The sequence below is a fragment of the Urocampus carinirostris genome, chromosome 10 (assembly GCF_059441175.1).
Source record: "Urocampus carinirostris isolate Australia breed hairy pipefish chromosome 10, RoL_Ucar_1.0, whole genome shotgun sequence".
Taxonomy (NCBI): Eukaryota; Metazoa; Chordata; class Actinopteri; order Syngnathiformes; family Syngnathidae; genus Urocampus; species Urocampus carinirostris.
The window spans coordinates 2,951,425-2,971,441 of NC_142358.1; the positions used below are offsets into that span (position 1 = coordinate 2,951,425).

Sequence of the window (20,017 nt, forward strand, 5' to 3'; positions counted from 1 at the left end):
TAAGATTTTGGGCACACAAAATAAGATGTTGATGTGGCCAAATAAAAGAGAAAATGATCTAACAGAAAAACATTCCAAACCATTAAGTGAAAAGTCGCCATATTCTTGCTGTCTACTGGGATTAGAACCCAACTTGTGTAAAAACAAAGATTTCATCTTATTGATTGTGAGTACAGATGCTGCCCGACAATAGTTCGTAAGTTGAATTTGTTTGTAAGTTGCTTCAGTGCTATATTTTGTATGTTTAAGGTTGATACAAGTATGTTTAAGGCTTGTGTAAGTGACATGTATTGTTTTGTCCTAAAAAACAAACATTTCATAAAATAATATGCTCTATAAAGTTAATAAAGTTGGAGGATGAGCTTCAAGAGTTAGGCAACTTCCCCCTCCATGGTAAAAAGTCCTGAAAAAATTTTCTCAACCGCATCGCGCTTTCTTATTCCATTTTCTGTTCAAAATAAACGGCTTGCCTCTTCTTTAATCTTTCCACCAACCAAATTGAAAGGATTTACGAGATATTAAACAATAAAAACTTCCAAGTTCTTAACGCGCTAGTGACTCAGTACACGTTGTTATGATTACACACAAACCAGGACATAGAAACAGGATTTCTTCTTTGGGGTTTCTGGGTGACCTCTCACAGTGCCACGTGGCGGAAAGAAGCACTACAGTACTGTCCCCTACTCGGAAAAAGGTGCACAAAATCTAACTTACAGCAATGTCCGGATATTTTTCAACATCCCGAAAAAAATGTTCGTATCTACCGTTTTGCATGAGTCGAATGGTCATAAGTAGGGGAGCGTCTGTATTTCAAAAACTTTTTGGGACAAATAAACAAAACCAAAAAATATGTCTGAAGCGGCAAAAAAAAAAAAATAAATAAATAAAAAAATAGGCCTTTAATAAACCTTTTAGAAGACCTACAAGAAGGGAACACATGCTGTATCTTTCTACAATTAATTCATTGGAACACTTTAAGAATGTTTGTGTCCTGTTCGTCCTTTTACAAAAAACACATTAAACATTTTGCCGCTAGAACGTGCCAAGCTCCAGAGCTGCTGGTGGCCGACCCTTGATCAGGTTTTATCCCTCTCAAGTTTTTTCTATAAGGTATACCTGAAACCAAAAAAAATGCCAGAAATGTAAAAGTGCATAGAGCCAAACTAGAAGGGTTGTACATCAGAGCAACTCATTTCTCGTGCTGTGGAATGAATGTTTAGTGAATCTTAGCGTTCTTGAATCTAGCCACCTCCTACTAGAGCAGGGGTCAGGAACCTATGGCTCGCGAGCCATATATGGCTCTTTCTATGAATATCTATGGCTCAGAGACAAATTTGATTGCATGCAAAATTTCTCCATCTTGTTCGAAACTTGAGTTGTTCATCCTATTCAGGTACACGCAAATCCAATCCAAAACTAAGTATCCGACGTTACTTTGCAGTATATATAGGGCAAGTTTTTCACTACAATTTACAGTCAAGGTGTCACACAAAAAAGGGGAAAAAACTCGTTTTGGCTGTACATCGCTAAAGAATCCTTTATATAAAAGTTCACTATATGATCCGTGTTCAGTGTTCAGATACCTTATGATGAATCCACAGAACACACTGTAAATACGCCAAAACACCGGAAGAGAACTTAGTCTTTTGATTGGGTGAGTGGGAGGGATGGGTGGAGCCATGCAAAAATCGCAAGCACTCCTCCCATCTCTCGCCCTACGCCATCTGCGCCAAAAGTGAGCTCATCAGGCTCCCTATTTGCAGAATGTTGTGACGTTTTTACACAATAACTGCTTGCATCTGGTTTTGAAACCAATATGTATGAAAAAAAAGGGTCAAAAGGAGTTTAACCGATCTTGAGTCATTGCAAGAAAGAGACAAGTTTAAAGTGGTATGTTTGTTGATTTTGGGACAGGGGCTCTGGCATTATTCTCTTTTCATATTTTTTATCAAATCATCAAAAATAAATGTGCTGAAGACTAAGCTTTTGTCTGGGGTGCGGGTTTAGCAATTTTGTAAATTTGTCTCATAATATATGGTGTGGCTCTTTCCCAAAATAAAATTAATATTTTTTGCTTTTATGGCTCTTTGAGTCAAAAAGGTTCCCGACCCCTGTACTAGAGGGATATGGCTTCAGTATATAGAGAGATAAATAGCATGGAGCAGGGTTTTAACGCCTTTTCCATGGCCAAATTTGAGCACTTTTCAAGCACCTTTAAGGCCCAAATCTCAATTTTTCCAGTACGCTCAAAGGAAAAGAAATCAGTGCCGACCCAAAGAACTTTTCTGTAGACTATGATCCAAGATTTATTTGGGGGATGTTATAAACTGACATAAATTCTGGCATTCTGCTTCAACAATGTACTCACAGCTTGGCTGCCTCATACTTGTTTACAAACACAGGGCTCTATAGGTATTGGGTAATATTGGGTTGACTATAAGTGTTGGGTGATAATTGAGTTAACTACAGAAGACAAAAAAGAAAGAGAATACTGGATGTATATAAACAAAAAGTAAGACAATTTAAACTCATTTTAGTTATATTATCTGCGAAGCACAGAGCATTTAATCTTTCAATCTTAGAAACTGCTAATATTTAGTTTTTTGTTTAACTTATTTTAATTTTTATTCGTGTGCTCAGAAGATTTGTGTCCAAATTGTTGAAAATAGAATAGTATATAGGAAATTTGATCATTTATCTATAGCACTGAAGAGTTAATATTTTTATTTTATGTTTTATTGTATATATTTTATATTTTCAGGGATTTTGTGTTGTTGTTCGACTTTAAATCTGTTCAGTGTGTAAAAAGAAAAACATGTTCTGTATTCTAATTTTTTGGGGGGAGAATGTCTAAATTTACATTTTATGTGTTTTCAGGGATCCCCTGAAAAACATGTAATTACTAATTACTTAATAATTTGAAGCATAAAATGGCATTACTATAGATAATACTGTATATCATTAAAGAAATAATAATCTGAAGATCTTTTGAGAGCGGAGCCAAAAAAGCTGGGTTCCTGTATAGAGCTGTCCTCTTGAGTGCCACCAGTGGCGGTGACACTTCACATGACAATGACATAATGACAAGCCACCAGGGATTTAGGCGTCATTTTCTTCCCTTATTATGTGGTCTATAGAGTCAAACTGACAACAATCTAGGCAATGGCAACAATTGTAAACATTTTCAAGCACTTCACCCAAAATTCAAGCATTTTCCTGGCCTTGAAACCACAACATTTTCTAGGATTTCAAGCACCCATACAAACTCCGATAGTGTGAAAATGTCCTAAGGTGTGGACGCCGGTTCTACGGTACTTTTGATTTTCTATGCTATTTCACCTTGGTCCAGGTCGAAGGCGGCCACGGTCAACAAGGAGCTCCCAGCCAGTTGGTTCTCAGAGATCATCGCCTCGTAGTGATTTTCTTCAAACTGGGGCTCTTGGTCGTTGACGTCCACCACGTAGATGCGAAGGAATAGGTTAGAAGAGCGGTGAGGGCTTCCGTGGTCCTCAGCCACAATGGTCAGGTTGAAGACTTCCTGTTCCTCACGGTCCAGAGGTTTCAAGACGGATAAAGAACCTGAGGGGAACAACAATATTGGTTGGTTTCACTTTAGATAAGATTAAATTTTTTTTTGGTCTTGAATGTACTTTAAATATTTTGGATACATTTGGCGTAAAAACTGGATAAGGTCATGAGATAAACAAGGTTAAACAATGCTTACCTAAATGAATAAAAAAATGAATGGCCTTTTTTGTCATTATACAAAAGGAAACGATTGGAAGGCTTCTCTTATCAGTGTAAGTAAAATTAATTGAAAATATTAAGGTTGCAAAAGTATGAAAAAAATAAGAACAGTATATATGATATATTATTAATATGTGGATATTCACAGTGATTGTTGCACAGTACATTGATGTCATGGATGCTGTAGATGGGAGTTCAGGGTGGTAAGTGCTCTTGTGACGAACGCTCATTTTACGATTGAAATAAAAAAAAAGTTAAATTAGGAAATGTCACGTAGAAGCATTATTTTGTTTTCGTTAATTTATTAAATGTGTTTTTTTATTCACGGTACTTATTTTTGAAAAATGTAAATATAGTAAAGTAAGGAAAATATGAAAAAAGTTTTTTATTTTTGTTGAAAAAAGAGAACATATATATATATATAACATATATAGAACATGTAGTCAAATAAGAAAAATAACTCCGTAAACATTTTTCAATAGAATATATATATATATATATATATATATATATATATATATATATATATATATATATATATTCAGAAATCGCATGATTTAAAAAAAAATAATATTTGCGTGATACAGCTGAAAATGTGTATTTGAACACTTGTGTATCATTTACAATTCTGACCCAGAAAGACCTGTTAGTCCGCCCGTTAGAAGTCCACCTGCATTCCATGTATCATCCTGAATCAGATGCACCTGTTTGAGGTCTTAAGCTGCATAAAGACACCTGTCTATCCCTTACAATCAGTAAGACTTTAACTTGTAACATGGCGAAGACCAAAGAGCTGTCCAAAGACACCAGAGACAAAATAGTACACCTCCACGAGGCTGGAGAGGGCTACGGAGCAATTGCCAAGAAGCTCGGTGAAAAAAGGTCCACTGTTGGAGCAATCGTTAGAAAATGGGAGAAGCTAAACATGACGGTCAATCTCAATCGGAGTGGAGCCCCATGCAAGATATCACCTCGTCTGGTCTCAATGATTCTAAGAAAGGTGAGGAATCAGCCTTGAACTACACAATAGGAGTTGGTCGATGACCTGAAAAGAGCTGGGACCACCGTTTCCAAGGTTACTGTAGGTAATACACTAAGACGCCATGATTGGAAATAATGCATGGCACGAAAGGTTCTCTTGCTTAAACTAGCACATGTCAAAGCCTGTCTTAAGTTTGCATATGACCATTTTGGATAATACAGAGGAGTTATGGGAGAAAGTTTTGTTGTCATATGAGACCAAAAAAGAACTTTTCGGTCTAAGCGTGTTCGGACGAAGAAGAATAAAGAGTACAATCTAAAGAACACCATCCCTACTGTGAAGCGTGGTGGTGGTTTCAGAATGCTTTGGGGGTGTTTTTCTGCACATGGGACAGGACGAGTGCACTTCATTAAAGACAGGATGACTGGGAACAACCTCCTTCCCTCAGTCAGAGCATTGAAGATGGGTCGTGGCTGGGTCTTCCGACACAACAACGACCCGAAGCACACAGGATATCAAGGTTCTAGCATGACCTAGTCAGAGGCAACTGTACCAAATATTAACATTCATTTTCTCAGGTGTTCAAATACTTATTTGCAGCTATGTAACACAAATTAATCATTAAAAAATCATGCATTGTGATTTCTGGATTTTTGTTTTTAGTTCATCTCCCTCACAGTGGACATGAGCCTACGATGGATATTTCTGACCCTTCCATGATTTCTAAGTGGGAAAAAATAGCAAAATAGCAGGGTGTTCAAATACTTATTTTCTTCGATTCTAAAGTTCTGCTTTCAACAAAAACATATGAGACAAGTAGCAAGCCTCGATAGCTAGAACATTTCGTTTTCAATTTTATTGAGGTAAAGATGTTATATGGAAAAACAAACAGGTTAGCTATGCCAAGGACACAGTTCAACTCACAAGTTCAAGTAATAAGGTTTGCTCGAACGTTGATAGCCTAGTTTGTCTTGCTGAAGCTAACATGGCAGATAATGACATAAAGCAATAAATGGCTAGCATTTTCCCCAATTACAGTCATCTTTGTTAAAGATACCTCGTGTAATATTTGACCATTACATGGCATTGTATTGTCTAGTGCGAATAAAAACCAGGGCCAAATGAGTACAGTGTATCGGCAAGATGTCAGAAAACATGGCGGTGACTACTGAGCATGGATTATCCTAAGTAAAAAAAATAAAAATAAAAAATAATATATATATATATATGTAACGGGTGTAATAATAACTTTTATTTTATTGAAATTCCTGCTAAAATATGTGTATAGTTTTTGGTAAATGTCCTGCAATGCTGAGTCCAACAGTGCCATCTGCTGGTATGGGGTGGGGTTTGGTTTTGGCTTCTAACATGTGACCAGGAGGCGGGGTTTTGTCAGTTTTACCAGAGTACTACAAAGGTAAGACATATCTTTTGGTGCTCCACAAAATAAGTTAATTTTAAACTTTATAACCCCAGCTGACAAATCTCTCACCATGCATAGTAATGTGATTGATATTGTCAAGCTGTTTAGGTTTATTTTCGTTTTGTTTCTGTTTTACTAAATATTAATTCCCCTTGTAGAGATCAAAGAGATCAGACCCAGCAGAAAAAGCTAATGTTGTGACTCATCCATTTGCAGGTAAATTGTACCCATTTTTATACTCATTATTGTTTTTATTCCTATTTTTCATATACATTAAAAAAAGGATGATGTTGGTTAAAATTCAGAGTAAAGAAAAACATGTTGAATTCATTGTAAACGTTAAAAATCCACTATACGATCTCTTGTTAAAAGTATCTTGTTAAAATGCAAAGATTTATAAATGTATTGTGATATTCTAAAATGTATTTTCTGTAAAGTGATATGCTTTGTTGTCAGTTTTACCAGAGTACTACAGTACAAAGAGATCAAAGAGATCAGACCCAGCAGAAAAAGCTAATGTTGTGACTCATCCATTTGCAGAACTGTAATAATAAAAACCTCATCATCCAGTCCAGCGTGAATGTGGATCTTTGGTGGGACACGTACAACGCGGTTACATATATATATATATATATATATATATATATATATTTTTTTTTTTTAACCTATAAATGTATGTTTGTCTTACTGTTCAAATGAATGTTTTTAACTGAATGAAGGGGGGGTTTGACTCTAGGAGGCACTAAATATTACACACTGTCCCTTTAAATATCTAGGATATTTAAAGTTCTAAAGATGTATTTTCAAGATGGTTTGCTACTTAAACACAAAAGCTAGTTTTGGCTATCTACCAAATCTACCAAAGTAGCTTGAACCTTTTGTTCTGAACTTAAAGCCCCAGTGTGTAATATTTGACCACTAGATGTCACCAATGCGACCAAAAACCAGTGCCTCAGCATGCAGAAAAAAGCCAGACAAACCTGGCGGACTACTAGGTATGGATTAAACTTTGTAAAAAAATATATTTTGGAGATGAAGTGTTTGAGGAGTATGTTAAGAGTGACAAGATTGGATAGATTGAGAAATGAAATTGTGAGAGACAGAACTGGAGTAGTAGTGGAATGGAGCAAGCGTGTGGATAAGAGTGTACTCGGTTGGTTTGACACATGGAGGGGATAGATGAGGAGCTAATGTTGAAGAGGATCTACAGAGCAGAAGTAAATGGAAGGAGACCAAGAGGAGGGCTGACGTAGATGGATGGGGGTTATGAGTGCACCGGAGGAAAGAGGTCTAAATTTAGTGGAGGCTAGGGCTCTTGTTGGTGATACGAACGAGTGGAGAGGTGTTGTGAAAGGATAGTGGGATGTTTGGAAGCGTTCTAAGGGATGGGCAGGGCACCTGTATGATGCGGCAGGGGTAAACCAGTGAAAGCTGTTGGGCCCTACAGTTGAACAGAAGAGTGCGTTGTGTCACCCTGACCCAAATGACATGGCCGCTTTCTTGTGTGCCGTTTCATCTGGAGGGACGAAAGCATGACCAACTTTGGTGCCGAGGTGTTTAACTTGTTTGGGGGTTTGGGCATTTGTGTTGGCCATGGTCAGATTGTTTTTGTTTTTGCCACTTTTTCCTTTTTTCTTTACTTTGTTTTGTTTTTGTTTTATGTGTTTTTCTTGCTGTCGGTCACTCTTCTCGAGGGATGGGACTAGGGTAGATAGAAATATGTCCATTGGATGTTGCCAATGCCAAGCAAGACTCCCAAAGCTGTATTTGCTGACTACCATTAATAAAAGAGAGAACATTGAGGAACCCTATCCCTGTGTTATTTCACGTGAAGTAAATGTCACACATGTACTGTTTAAGGTACTATAAAAATACAAAAATGAAAAAAGCTCCTCTGTATCGTTTCAAAGGTTTAAGAAGCTATAGCCCATTTCTATAATAGATATGAAATCTAACAGAGATGTTCCCATATTCATGTAAGGATTAAAACAAAACAAAAAAATAACCTCTCAATAATTATTTTATAACTGAACATTATATCCCCAAATCATAATTTTATTGTGAGCCTCAAAAAAAAAAAAACAGCCCTCCATTAAGGCAAACTTTGAGTGCCATTAACTTACTAGTCTGGCCCCTATGAGAATGTTTTTTCCACCATGTGGCCCCCGAACTAAAATGAGTTTGACACCTCAGCTGTAGTGTTTGCAGTGTAGTGGATTAAAAAACAACAAGAACACATTGAGATCATCAGTGGCAATAAAACATGTTGTCTGTGTGATAAACAGATAAGTCTTTGCATGAAGGCGAAGTTACTGTGCAGACTCGCTAAACAAGCACTTCACCTACCTGAAGGCTGTCTGCCTGATTTTTTTCAAAATTACACCAACAGCTTGCAACAGTCTGTGTGCAATTTACGAGCTTTTCTACAGCACAGCGCTTGCCGGCCAGTCAGCCATCAGGGAAGCAGCCGTAAACACGCTCTGAAGGCATGAAACATCAAGGACTGCCGTGCGCCTGGCAAATTGAAGGCCCGCTTCCTGCCTTTTATTTTCATCCTCTCTGATCGCCAGCTCACGCCGATTCCTTTTCGATTTCATGCCTTCCATTGCCATGTAAAAGAAAGAGAAAGCCGACACCGCTTTGCATTTGGATGCTTGCTCTTAGAATTTTGCCCTTCAGCTTTTAATCTGCTCCGAGTTATGGCATTCATTTTTGAAGATGGGGCTCACTCTGATGCTCAATCCCTGATCAGTAATAGCACATGTGAAAGGTTACACAAAAATATGTGGGAAAGCTGACAGGGATGCTTTGTGGCGCCACAACACTTTTAATAATGTTGTTTTTATGACACCAAGTTTCCTTGAGTTAAGTGCTGTATAAATACTGTAATACTCTGTTTATTGCAATTAATGGGGACCAGAACATTCCTGTGATATGTAAAACTCCCCAGAGTGGCCCCCTTTACCCCATTTTCAGGGAAATAGTCAACCGAGGATAATGGATAGCAATTGCACAAGTGATCCTCATTTCAGGCAGAAACTACTAATCAAATTTGCCCTTTCGGTACCCCAGTACGAACAACAGTCAACCAGGGATAATGGACTGTGGCCACAACTGTGCATTTCATTTTAGGCGAGCAAAACTCATCTCATCTCATCTCATTAGCTACACCGCTTATCCTCAGTAGGGTCGCGGGGGTGCTGGAGCCCATCCCAGCAATCATCGGGAAGTGGGCAGGGGACACCCTGAACTGGTTGCCAGCCAATCGCAGGGCACACGGGGACAGACAACTCACTCGCTCGTTTACAATTGGGACAATTTGGACCGACCAATTCACCTGAAATGCATGTTTTTGGAATGTGGGAGGGAACCGGAGTGCCCGGAGGAAACCCACACAAGCACGGGGAGAACATGCAAACTCCGCACAGGAAGTTTGGAGCTGGATTTGAACCCACGCAGGAGGTTCCCAAGACATGAACTGTGTCGCACATGCGCTAACCACTGCGCTGCCGTGCTGCCCCCGTGAGCAAAACTCATCCTGATAAAAATACACTCAGCCAGTCCCCGCTCTCAGCTTTATGGGATTGGGGATAATGGATGGATCACTGCCACACAAGTGCTGTTCACCTTCTGGTAGTCTGAAGTACATTGCACACACCATTATTGTGGACTGCCCTCGTCTGTGACATAAATTCTCGCTGTCACTGTGCTCCAAATTCTTTGGTTCCAATCTAGAGCCGAGTTTGCAGCCTTTACCACCAAAATTAGGCTGGGGTTGGCCTCATTGTCCAGTTCTTGGTTTAATGTAATACATCAACTTGCGAGAAGACCAGGAATGTCTAGAAACTGTTGTAGGAAAGAGGACCGAAGATCACTATTGGGTCCACTGCCTTCCTGGCAGATGCTACAGGCTTCTCAAACAAAGACTAATCAGAGCAGGGTGTTTCTTCCTCAGGGTCATCACCACATGAAACAAGCACACAAGACTGAAAAAATATCTTGTCAATGTATGGAAATATAAGTATTCTTTATTCTTATTTTTACACAATATTGCTGCTTTATGTCATTGAAGTGATTTTCAGGTGAACATACAATTAGGCCAGTCTACAAGACTACAACCACTACTTTGTAAATATTATGTACCCCAAGATTCTTTTTTGTAACCCTTCTCTTGTGTTAGGGTTACTATTGACTCGTTTTGGACTTCAAATGCAAACAAATCCAACAAAATTAAGTCAAATAAATTAAATTCACTGCATTATAAAATGCTGTAATTGAAATTGTTACATTTGTATTGTTAAGGTCGGTTTTAACCCGGCTATAAAAACAATATTTTAAACACTAACTACAGCCAAAAGTGAAATTACACGTGGAATGGACATATGGTGCCTCAATTGCAATCAATATGTATGCAAAAATGACACTAAAAGTGTCACCTTTTTTTGCTCCACATGGATCTTAACACATAATTGCATACAAAAGTTTTTGCACTGGTACTTTTACTTCAATTTTATTAATTTGTTTTGCAACAAGAAATCAGCCTTGGTTCTTCTTGGCTGTCTTGCAAAATTCATATTTTCCGTTTTGACCTGTTGTGCTTTTATTTTATACAGTGGAACCTCGGTTCTCGACCATAATCCATTCCAGAACACTGTTCGAAAACCAATTTGTTCGATCACCGAAATCATTTTTACCATTAAAAATAACGTAAATCGTTTTAATCCGTTCCAACACCCTGAATGTTTACCTTGAATGTTTAAAGTAAACATGAAGCTAACCCAGGCTAATCGTACGTTCGCGTTATCGTAATCTTCCGTACGAAATATTACGCTAACATGAACATGTAAAAATAAAAAAATCAGGTTGTTTACAAGTCGTTTAGCACCCGGGTTTCCACAACAAGTGGTAAGCGGTTCATTGGAAAGGGGTTTCCGTTCCAACACCCTGAATGTTGGGCTCCGTTCCAACACCCTGAATGTTTAACGTAAACATGAAGCTAACCCAGGCTAATCGTACGTTCGCGTTATCGTAATCTTCCGTACGAAAGATTACGCTAACATGAACATGTAAAAATAAAAAAATCAGGTTGTTTACAAGTCGTTTAGCACCCGGGTCTCCACAACAAGTGGTAAGCGGTTCATTGGAAAGGGGTTTCCGTTCCAACACCCTGAATGTTGGGCTCCGTTCCAACACCCTGAATGTTTAACATAAACATGAAGCTAACCCAGGCTAATCGTGCGTTCGCGTTATCGTAATCTTCCGTACGAAAGATTACGCTAACATGAACGTGTAAAAATAAAAAAATCAGGTTGTTTACAAGTCGTTTAGCACCCGGGTCTCCACAACAAGTGGTAAGCGGTTCATTGGAAAGGGGTTTCCGTTCCAACACCCTGAATGTTTAACGTAAACATGAAGCTAACCCAGGCTAATCGTACGTTCGCGTTATCGTAATCTTCCGTACGAAAGATTACGCTAACATGAACGTGTAAAAATAAAAAAATAAGGTTGTTTACAAGTCGTTTAGCACCCGGGTCTCCACAACAAGTGGTGAGCGGTTCATTGGAAAGGGGGCCCCTTTCCAACACCCTGAATGTTGGGCTCCGTTCCAACACCCTGAATGTTTAACGTAAACATGAAGCTGACCCGGGCTAATCGTACGTTCGCGTTATTGTGATCTTCCGTACGAAAGATTACTCTAACATGAACGTGTAAAAATAAAAAATAAAAGGGATTAAAGAAAAGAATTATGAATAGGATTTCTTACCTTTCTGGTGGTCAGCAGAAGGCGCAGGTGGACGGTGGAACTATTATTTCTTTCTTAAATGCAATAGTTGTACGCACTACTTTTCTTTTTTCACCTGTAGCAACTTTGCTGCTTGCACTGACTTTCTTCGGAGGCATAATTAGGGGCTAAAACACTTCGTACACCTATATTAAAAGCGAAAGCAAAACGAAGCACGTCCGCACGCGATAACAATTGGTCACGTAAAGAGCGATCTACACCTGTATGCCGCTCAGCATTGCATCTTAGCGTACGCACTCACGCATACCGGCGTTCAAACTCCGATTTTTTGACCGAACAGCGAAGAAAGAATTTCTCAAAATTTTTGGTCGGACTCCGATTTGTTCGAACTGAGAGGCGTTCGAAAACCGAGGTTCCACTGTACATGTAGCAAAACATTTTAACTTAAACCTGATGTACCCTAGAAAACCACAAGGTGGCGTCAAATATTAAGGTACAGTGTGTAAACAGACGTGAGCCCCATTCATTTATGTTGGCTCAAAGCATTTTTAATTCCAGCCTGCAGTACTCCTGAAAACTGCCAGGTGGTGTCAGCCATAAAGGGACAGTGTGTAAACAAGCGTGACCGCCATTAATTTATATTGGCTCAAATTATTTTTTGACTTGTTCATTAAGCAAATCAGAGTAAAAAACGACAACAACACAATATTTGTTATTATAGTTAATGATATTAAAATGAAAAAAAAAATCATTTAGAAGATGTTTTGTGATACGCTTAAGTGATAGGGAACAAAAAAAACTTTTGATTTTACCATTTTTCAAAACTGAAATTTAAGGGTATACTGGCAGAAAAAAAACGCCCAGAGACCCACAACAAAAATAAAAAAATACTTTATTTTATCGACAAGGAAGCCGAACAAAGTAACCAAGATATGAAAGAAAAAAATGGACGATGTTTATTGTTTTCAGTGTATTTTAAAGCTGATTTAAGACACAGGTAACCACCGGCCCGCTAATATGGGGCGTGTCACCTGAAAACTAAAGATAATCTGGATGCTTCTGCCAATCTCAGTCAGTACCTCAGTCCTTAATACACACACCTCCGGAGGAAAACAAACAATTGATGGACTTACATCTTGGGCCAGTCAAAAATCACTTGTAAATCTATCCTAATATTTTTTTTATCTTATTTTTGTCTGTTTAGTATTTTATTACATGTTAATCCTGTCGTGCCACGTCTAATCTTGTCCATTCCGTTGTTATCTAACACAATCAAGACTATTCAATTGTATTCTATTCTAAATGTTTCCAGCGCGCACGGGAACTGGAGGACAGAAGTGGGTGGACCCATACGCGTGTCTCTACCGCCACAACAAAAGCTGGTGGACAAAACAGCTTAAGGTTTGGGTTTTTAAAAAGCCATGCAGTCTCACGCAAGCGCCCCGTCACACACAAATACGTGCACATGTACAAAAACAAGTAACCGATCCCCCTTCTCTAATGGTTGCCAGAAGCTTGAAAAGAGGTGTTCTTGAGTCTTTGCTCTGCAATGGAGGATCGCGCCAGAGCGGTTAATATACGTCAGGTTTTGTCCGTCCACCAACAGAGAGCAATAAGTCATAATAGAAAAACAAAAGTTCTGAAGTTTGGCAACAACTGTATGTCTGTTTACGGTAGGGGGGAGAAGATCTTCTTTTCTCAGATCAAAGCTGAGCAGATATACAGCACTGGGAGAAATGTAAGTCTTCAAAAGAGCTAGCGTGAAATTACTCGAACAGGTGAACACGTGCGAGCCGTCTGTGGAGCTGCTGGAGTGGAATTTGCAGCAGGTGGTGAAAAAAATGGAGTGAGAGGATGCATGTTCCGGTTCGGGTTTTTTTTTTTCACGTGCAGAAGCCAGAGTCGGGAATTGAAATCAATCCTGCAGTTTGACTTTAAATCAAGAAACTGTTTGGCAGATCTCCATCATGTTCACACTTATTTGTCGGATCCAGTTGACCCCTGGAATACAGCAACCCCAATTTGCGACAGTTTTATTTCTTACCAGTGTGGAATAAGATGTTTTTCGGCCCCTCTTTATGGCATTTTCCCCACTTTACAAGATCAACAATAAATTATTTTGTATGCCCAAAAATGTAGTTATGTCTTTTAGATGCCTGTCTGCTAATAGTTAACCTCTAACAAAATGCAGGTCTGCTATTGTTTTGCATTAGAGCATCATAAAAATGCCGATATATTCTTGGCTGAAATACCTCCCACAATGGTTTTAAGATGTAGCTGAGGAAGCTAGGCAAAGAGGCAGGGCAGACACTCCTTGATTGTCATTCTGCCCTTGGCTAGACTCCAAAGAGACCTCACGATGACCAATGACACTGCAAAGAAACAGTTTCTCAGTTGATCTGGGAAAAGTTTTGGTTATAGCTAGAAAAGTTAGGCGAGGTGGCTGAGAAAACCCCCCTTGAGTGTTATTCTGCCCCTGGGACCACCAAGGACATTCCAAAGAGACCATGTTTCTCAGCTGACCTGCAAGAGGTTTTGGTTATAGCAGGAGAAGCTAAGCAAAGTGGCTGAGGAGACTTGGGCCACACCAAAAATGCCCTAGGATGACCAATGACACTCCAAATAGATCTTAGGATGAACAAGGACAAAAAAACTCCAAAGACACCCTGAGCCAGTCCTTGGCACTCCGGTACTTCAGGGCTGAATGTCCTGCCTGATTTTAGAGGTTTATCTTCTTCAACATAGGTGATACATATTATCAGCTTGTTAGCAAGCTGGTAGTTGTGATCTCCTGCATTAGAGCACAGAAACTTTAAAAACCAGACAGGACATGCAGCCCTCAAGGACCGAAGTGCCCAGGTCTGCCTTAAGATGACCAAGGACACACCAAAGATACCCTAAGATGTACAAGAAGACTCCAAAGAGACTGTCTCTCAGCTGACCTGTGTAAGGTTTTGGTTAGAGCCGGAGAAGCTAGGCAAAGTGGCAAAGGTGAGGAAAATCAGTTTTTTCCAGCTAACGATATATAATTTTCAAAACTAAACAACCATTCCAATAACCTAGTTACCAGAACTTACCAGTGTTCGAGTTGAGGTTGAAGGTTCCCCCTGTGTTACCCGACTGGATTTTGTAGGTAACTCTGCCGTTCTCCCCACGGTCAGCGTCCCTGGCCATGACATAGAGTGCCACAAACCCGATTGGCTGGTCCTCCATCACTCTAATCGCGGTTGGCGAACTGAACACTGGCGGGTTGTCGTTCTCATCCGTAACATAAATCTGTGCCGTCACTGTGCTCCAAAGTCTTTGGTTCTCATCCAAAGCAGAGTCTGTCGCCTTTACCACCAGGACTATGCTGGGGTGGACCTCATGGTCCAGTTCTTGCTTTAAAGTAAGAACTCCGGTTTGAGGGTCCAAAGTGAAAAGACCGGGTATGTCTGGAAACTGTTGGATGATCGAGTACTGAAGGTTGCTATTGGGTCCACTACCATCTTGGTCTGTTGCCTGGAAGGTGAAGATGGAAGAGGACAAACGGACACTTTCTGAAACCACAACTGTGACGGGGTCCTCTGGGAAACGAGGGGCGTGGTCGTTGCTGTCTTTAACATTGATATCCAAGTGTATCAGGTTGCTGACGGGTGGAACCCGAGAGAAGTCGTCTACCTCGATCTTCAACGCGTAGTGCGAATCCTTTTCGTAGTCCAGAGGTCGAGCCAAGTACACGTCCCCGGTTGAATGATCCAAGACAAAAGTCCCATCCCTGTCGGTTCCACCCACCACCAGGTAGGTGATGTCGCCCTCTGCAGGGGTTTCTTTGTCGTTAAGACGGACGGAACCAATGACTGAACCCGGTTTGGCCTCCTCTGCCGGGTTGAAAGATATAAAATGCAAGTTTGTCTTTGAAGAAGGCCTGGTCAGGCTGAGAACCTGCAATAAAAGACAAAAAAAACCCACTAGGTTTATATGATTCCAATGTTCCTCTGAGAAGGCTTGGCGGCAAATTATAATTAAATAGTACAAAACCAAAAATATGTTATGGATTTTTGGAAGAAGTAGAAACAGATTTGATGCACTTGATGGTGTGTCTGTTTTTGTTGTCTCAGGAGAAATAAAACCAGTTATAAAAGCTATTTTGAAGACAAATAAAGTCAGAGAACATTTGCATGAAATCTATTTAATATAAGACTGCACCAGTTAAAAATAAGTGGCTTTTTATTGTTGCTGAAAAAATTGTTTACTTTTTTTTCAACTAAATCAATTTTTAACAGCTGTATCAAAATCTGATGTGGATCTGGAAGGGTCTGAAATTTTCATCGTAGGTGCATGTCCACTGTGAGAGGGATGAACTAAAAAGAAGAAGTCCAGAAATCGCAATACAAGATTTCTTAACAATTTATTTGTGTGATTTATTTGTGCAGATAAGTGTTTGAACACCTGTGTATCATCTAGAATTCTGACCCTGAAAGACCTGTTAGTCTGCCAATTAAAAGTCCACCTGCACTCCATGTACCATCATGCACCGTTTTGAGGTCGTTAGCTGCATAAAGACACCTGTCCACCCCATACAACTTCTAATACGGAGAAGACCAAAGAACTGTTCAAAGACACAAGAGACAAAATTGTACACCTCTATAAGGGTGTAAAGGGCTACAGGGCAATTGCCAAGCAGCTTGGTGAAAAAAGGTCACCTCTTGGAGCAATCATTGGAAAATGAAGAAGCTAAACATGACGGTCGTTCTCAATAGATGTGGAGCCCCATGCAAGATATCACCTCGTGGGGTCTCAATGATTCTAAGAAAGGTGAGAAATCAGCCCGGAATAATGACTTGAAAAGAGCTAGGACCACCGTTTCTAAGGTTACCGTAGGTAATACACTAAGACGCCATGATTGGAAATCATGCATGGCACGAAAGGTTCCCTGCTTAAACCAGCACATGTCAAGGCCTGTCTTAAGTTTCCTTACTACCATTTGAATGATACACAGGAGTCATGGGAAAAAGATTTGAGGTCATATGAGACCAAAATATAACTTTTTGGTCATAATTCCACTAAGCATGTTTGGAGGAAGAAGAATGGAGAGTACAATCCAAAGAACATCATCCCTACTGTGAAGCGTGGGGGTGGTAGCACCATGATTTGGGGGTGTTTTTCTGCAAATGGGACAGGACGAGTGCACTGCATTAAAGAGAGGATGACTGGGAACAACCTCCTTTCCTCAGTCATAGCATGGAATATGGGTCATGGATAGGTAATTCAACATGACATTGACCCGAAGCACACAGCCTGGAAAACCAAGGAGTGGCTCCGTAAGAAGCATCTCAAGGTTTTAGCATGACCTAGTCAGTATCCAGACTTGAAACCAATTGAAAATCTTTGGAGGGGGCTCAAACTCTGTGTTTCTCAGGGACAGCCCAGAAACCTGACTGATCTAGAGAAGATCTGTGTGGAATAGTGGGCCAAGATCCCTCTTGCAGTGTGTGCAAACCTGGTGAAAGACTCCAGGAAATGTTTAACCTCTGTAATAGCAAACAAAGGCTACTGTACCAAATATTAACATTTATTTTTTCAGGTGTTCAAATACTTATTTGCAGCTACATTACACAAATAAATTGATAAAACATTGTGATTTCTGGATTTTTCTTTTTAGTTTATCCCTCTCACAGTGGACATACCTACAATGAAAATTTCAGACCCCTCCATGATTTCTAAGTGGGAGGAATAGCAAAATAGAAGGGTGTTCAAATACTTATAATTCTTCACTGTACAACTCGAGAGTGAAGGCAAATTTAGTGATGAATTCAAAATGTTTGAATGGTAGTCAAAGTTAAAGATTAACCTGAGTTAAAGCTTCTTAACTCCTTGAGTTAAAGCAGCTTAAACTCCAAAGAGAAATTTGAAATATTTAATTTGTTGTCAAAGTTAAAGCTTTAAAAATGAGTAAACGCTTTGAACATTTTTATGTCTAGTATGAAAGCAGCTTATAAACTCCAGAAAAGGTAAAATTTAAAGCTTTAAATTGCAGTCAAAAATAAAGCTTAACTCCTTAATTATTCAAGATTTAAAGTCCCTTTTTTTAAGACCCTAAAAAAAGTTGACGCTTTCTAAAATTTTTTTATAGCTGCCTTCACTATAAAGTTAAAACTTACGGCACGAGATACATTTTAAAGCACTAAATTGCAGTCAACGTTAAAGCTTAGCTTGAGTTTAGGATTTAAAGCTGCATAAACTTTAGAATTAAAGGAGCTTTAAAGCTTCAACTTGGCAATTGTGCCAGAGTTAAAGCTTAAACGTGGTGTCAAAGTTAGATCTTTATTTAAATTGAGTTAAAGATTTAGAGCACAGTTGAGTATTGAGTTGAATCAACTAAAAAGCTTTATTTCCAGATTTTAAAACTTTGAATTGCAGTCACTACTAAAGTTTTAAAACCTTAATTTTTCCAGAGTTATAACGCTTCAATGGTCTGCCAAAGATAAAGCCTTAACACTTAACTTTCGAGTTAAAGCTTTAAAACTAACTCTAGAACAAAAGCAGTTTCAAAACTCCGGAATTATGTATAAAATTGCTGTCAAAGTTAAAGCTTTAAAGCACGGGTGTCAAAAATGGTCTGCGAGAGAACAGCCGGAGAAGCACTTGATATTGACAATGCCAAATGCCATCCACACAGCAACTGGAGCTGTATTACTTTCTCTTGCTTTTCACTCTCTCTTTTTTTCTCCCTCTCTCTTTCTCTTTCTCTCTAACTCTCTCTTCTTTCTCTCGCTCTTTTTCCTTCTCATTTTCTCTCTCATTCTCTTTTCTTCTTTTTCTCTCTTTCTCAATCTCTGTGTCTCTCCTTTTCTTCCTTTATCTTTCCTTTGATCCCTCTTTCGCTTTCTCCCGTTTCTCTCTCTATTTCTTTATTCCTCTCTCTCTCTTCCCTCTCTCACACACACACACACACACACACACACACACACACACACACACACACACACACACACACACACACACACACACACACACACACACACACACACACACACACACACACACACACACTTTCTCTCTCTCTGTATCTATGTCTCCTTTTTTTCTTCTCTTTTTTCTCTTTGTCACTTTCTCACTCTCTATATTTCTCTTTCTCTTTCTCTCTCTCTCTTGATCAAATGCGTTTGACACCCCTGCTTTAATGCTGTATAACTTCTCTAACTGCTAAAGTCTTAACTTTTACTATTGACTTATAAGGCCTGCTAGCTAGCCCTCCCCCCAAAACAAATTAGTCGGCTCTATTGATAATAAACAGTAATTACAAAATGAAGGGAAAAATAGCTATTAAGCGGTAATTCCATTTTCCAGAATCATCACGTCATCGAGGAAGCGCAGCGCAGTAAGCAAGTTTTGACAAGACGTGACATGACAAGCTATAAATTGCTTCCACATTAGAGGGAAAAAAGCTAGTAATGTTGACTGACTTGGAAAATAATCTGCGAAAGATGATTAAAGCAAGTAAAATAAACGCATCGACAGACAAAAACGACATGGTTCCCTTCAATCCAATTATTGAATAATTAGCTCGAAATCTTCGGAAAAAGTTTGCCGTACATTTGTTTACCCGACAACTGTTTGCCTGGAAACGAAATGTTCCTTTCTAGATAGCCATTCTACATATTAAAAAAAGGACTTCCAAACCAATACGCTGGAAATGGGGATGTTTCTCAGTGGGACACCCCCCACATGACTCCATAATGAGGACTGGAGCCACCATCGGTGTCACTTTTTCTTTCTTCATACCAAAGCATAGTCTATTAGACTGCCAGGAAACACGGCAATGAAAATAATTTCAAGCATTTGTAAGCCTTTCACCCAAAATTCAAGCATTTTCCTGACCTTTAACACACAACATTCAAGGATTTCAAGTACCCGTACGAACCCTGCTACTAGTATTTTAATCTTGTCAAGCTATGTAAACGCGCATGAAAATCATTTAGGTTTTAAATTCTAATGGAAATTCAAAGTGTATTTTGTCATATGCACAGTAAAGACCCACGTTTCCCTGCACAATGAAATTGAAATTGAAATGAAATGAAATGATCTGCATTTATATAGCGCTTTTCAAGTCAATGACTTCCCAAATTCTTACCTTGCA

At 39.2% G+C, this 20,017-nt stretch overlaps 1 protein-coding gene across 1 annotated transcript in view; it reads right to left on the reverse strand.

Moving 5' to 3' along the window:
• LOC148357495 (protocadherin-16-like) overlaps positions 1–20,017 on the reverse strand; it is a 187,571-nt gene that overhangs the window by 26,088 nt on the left and 141,466 nt on the right. Inside the window, exons 10-11 of the mRNA XM_088345483.1 lie at positions 14,973–15,819; positions 3,340–3,579 (exon numbers count right to left, since the gene is read on the reverse strand). Coding sequence (XP_088201609.1) covers positions 3,340–3,579; positions 14,973–15,819 — 1,087 coding nt within the window. The remainder of the gene's footprint in view (positions 1–3,339; positions 3,580–14,972; positions 15,820–20,017) is intronic.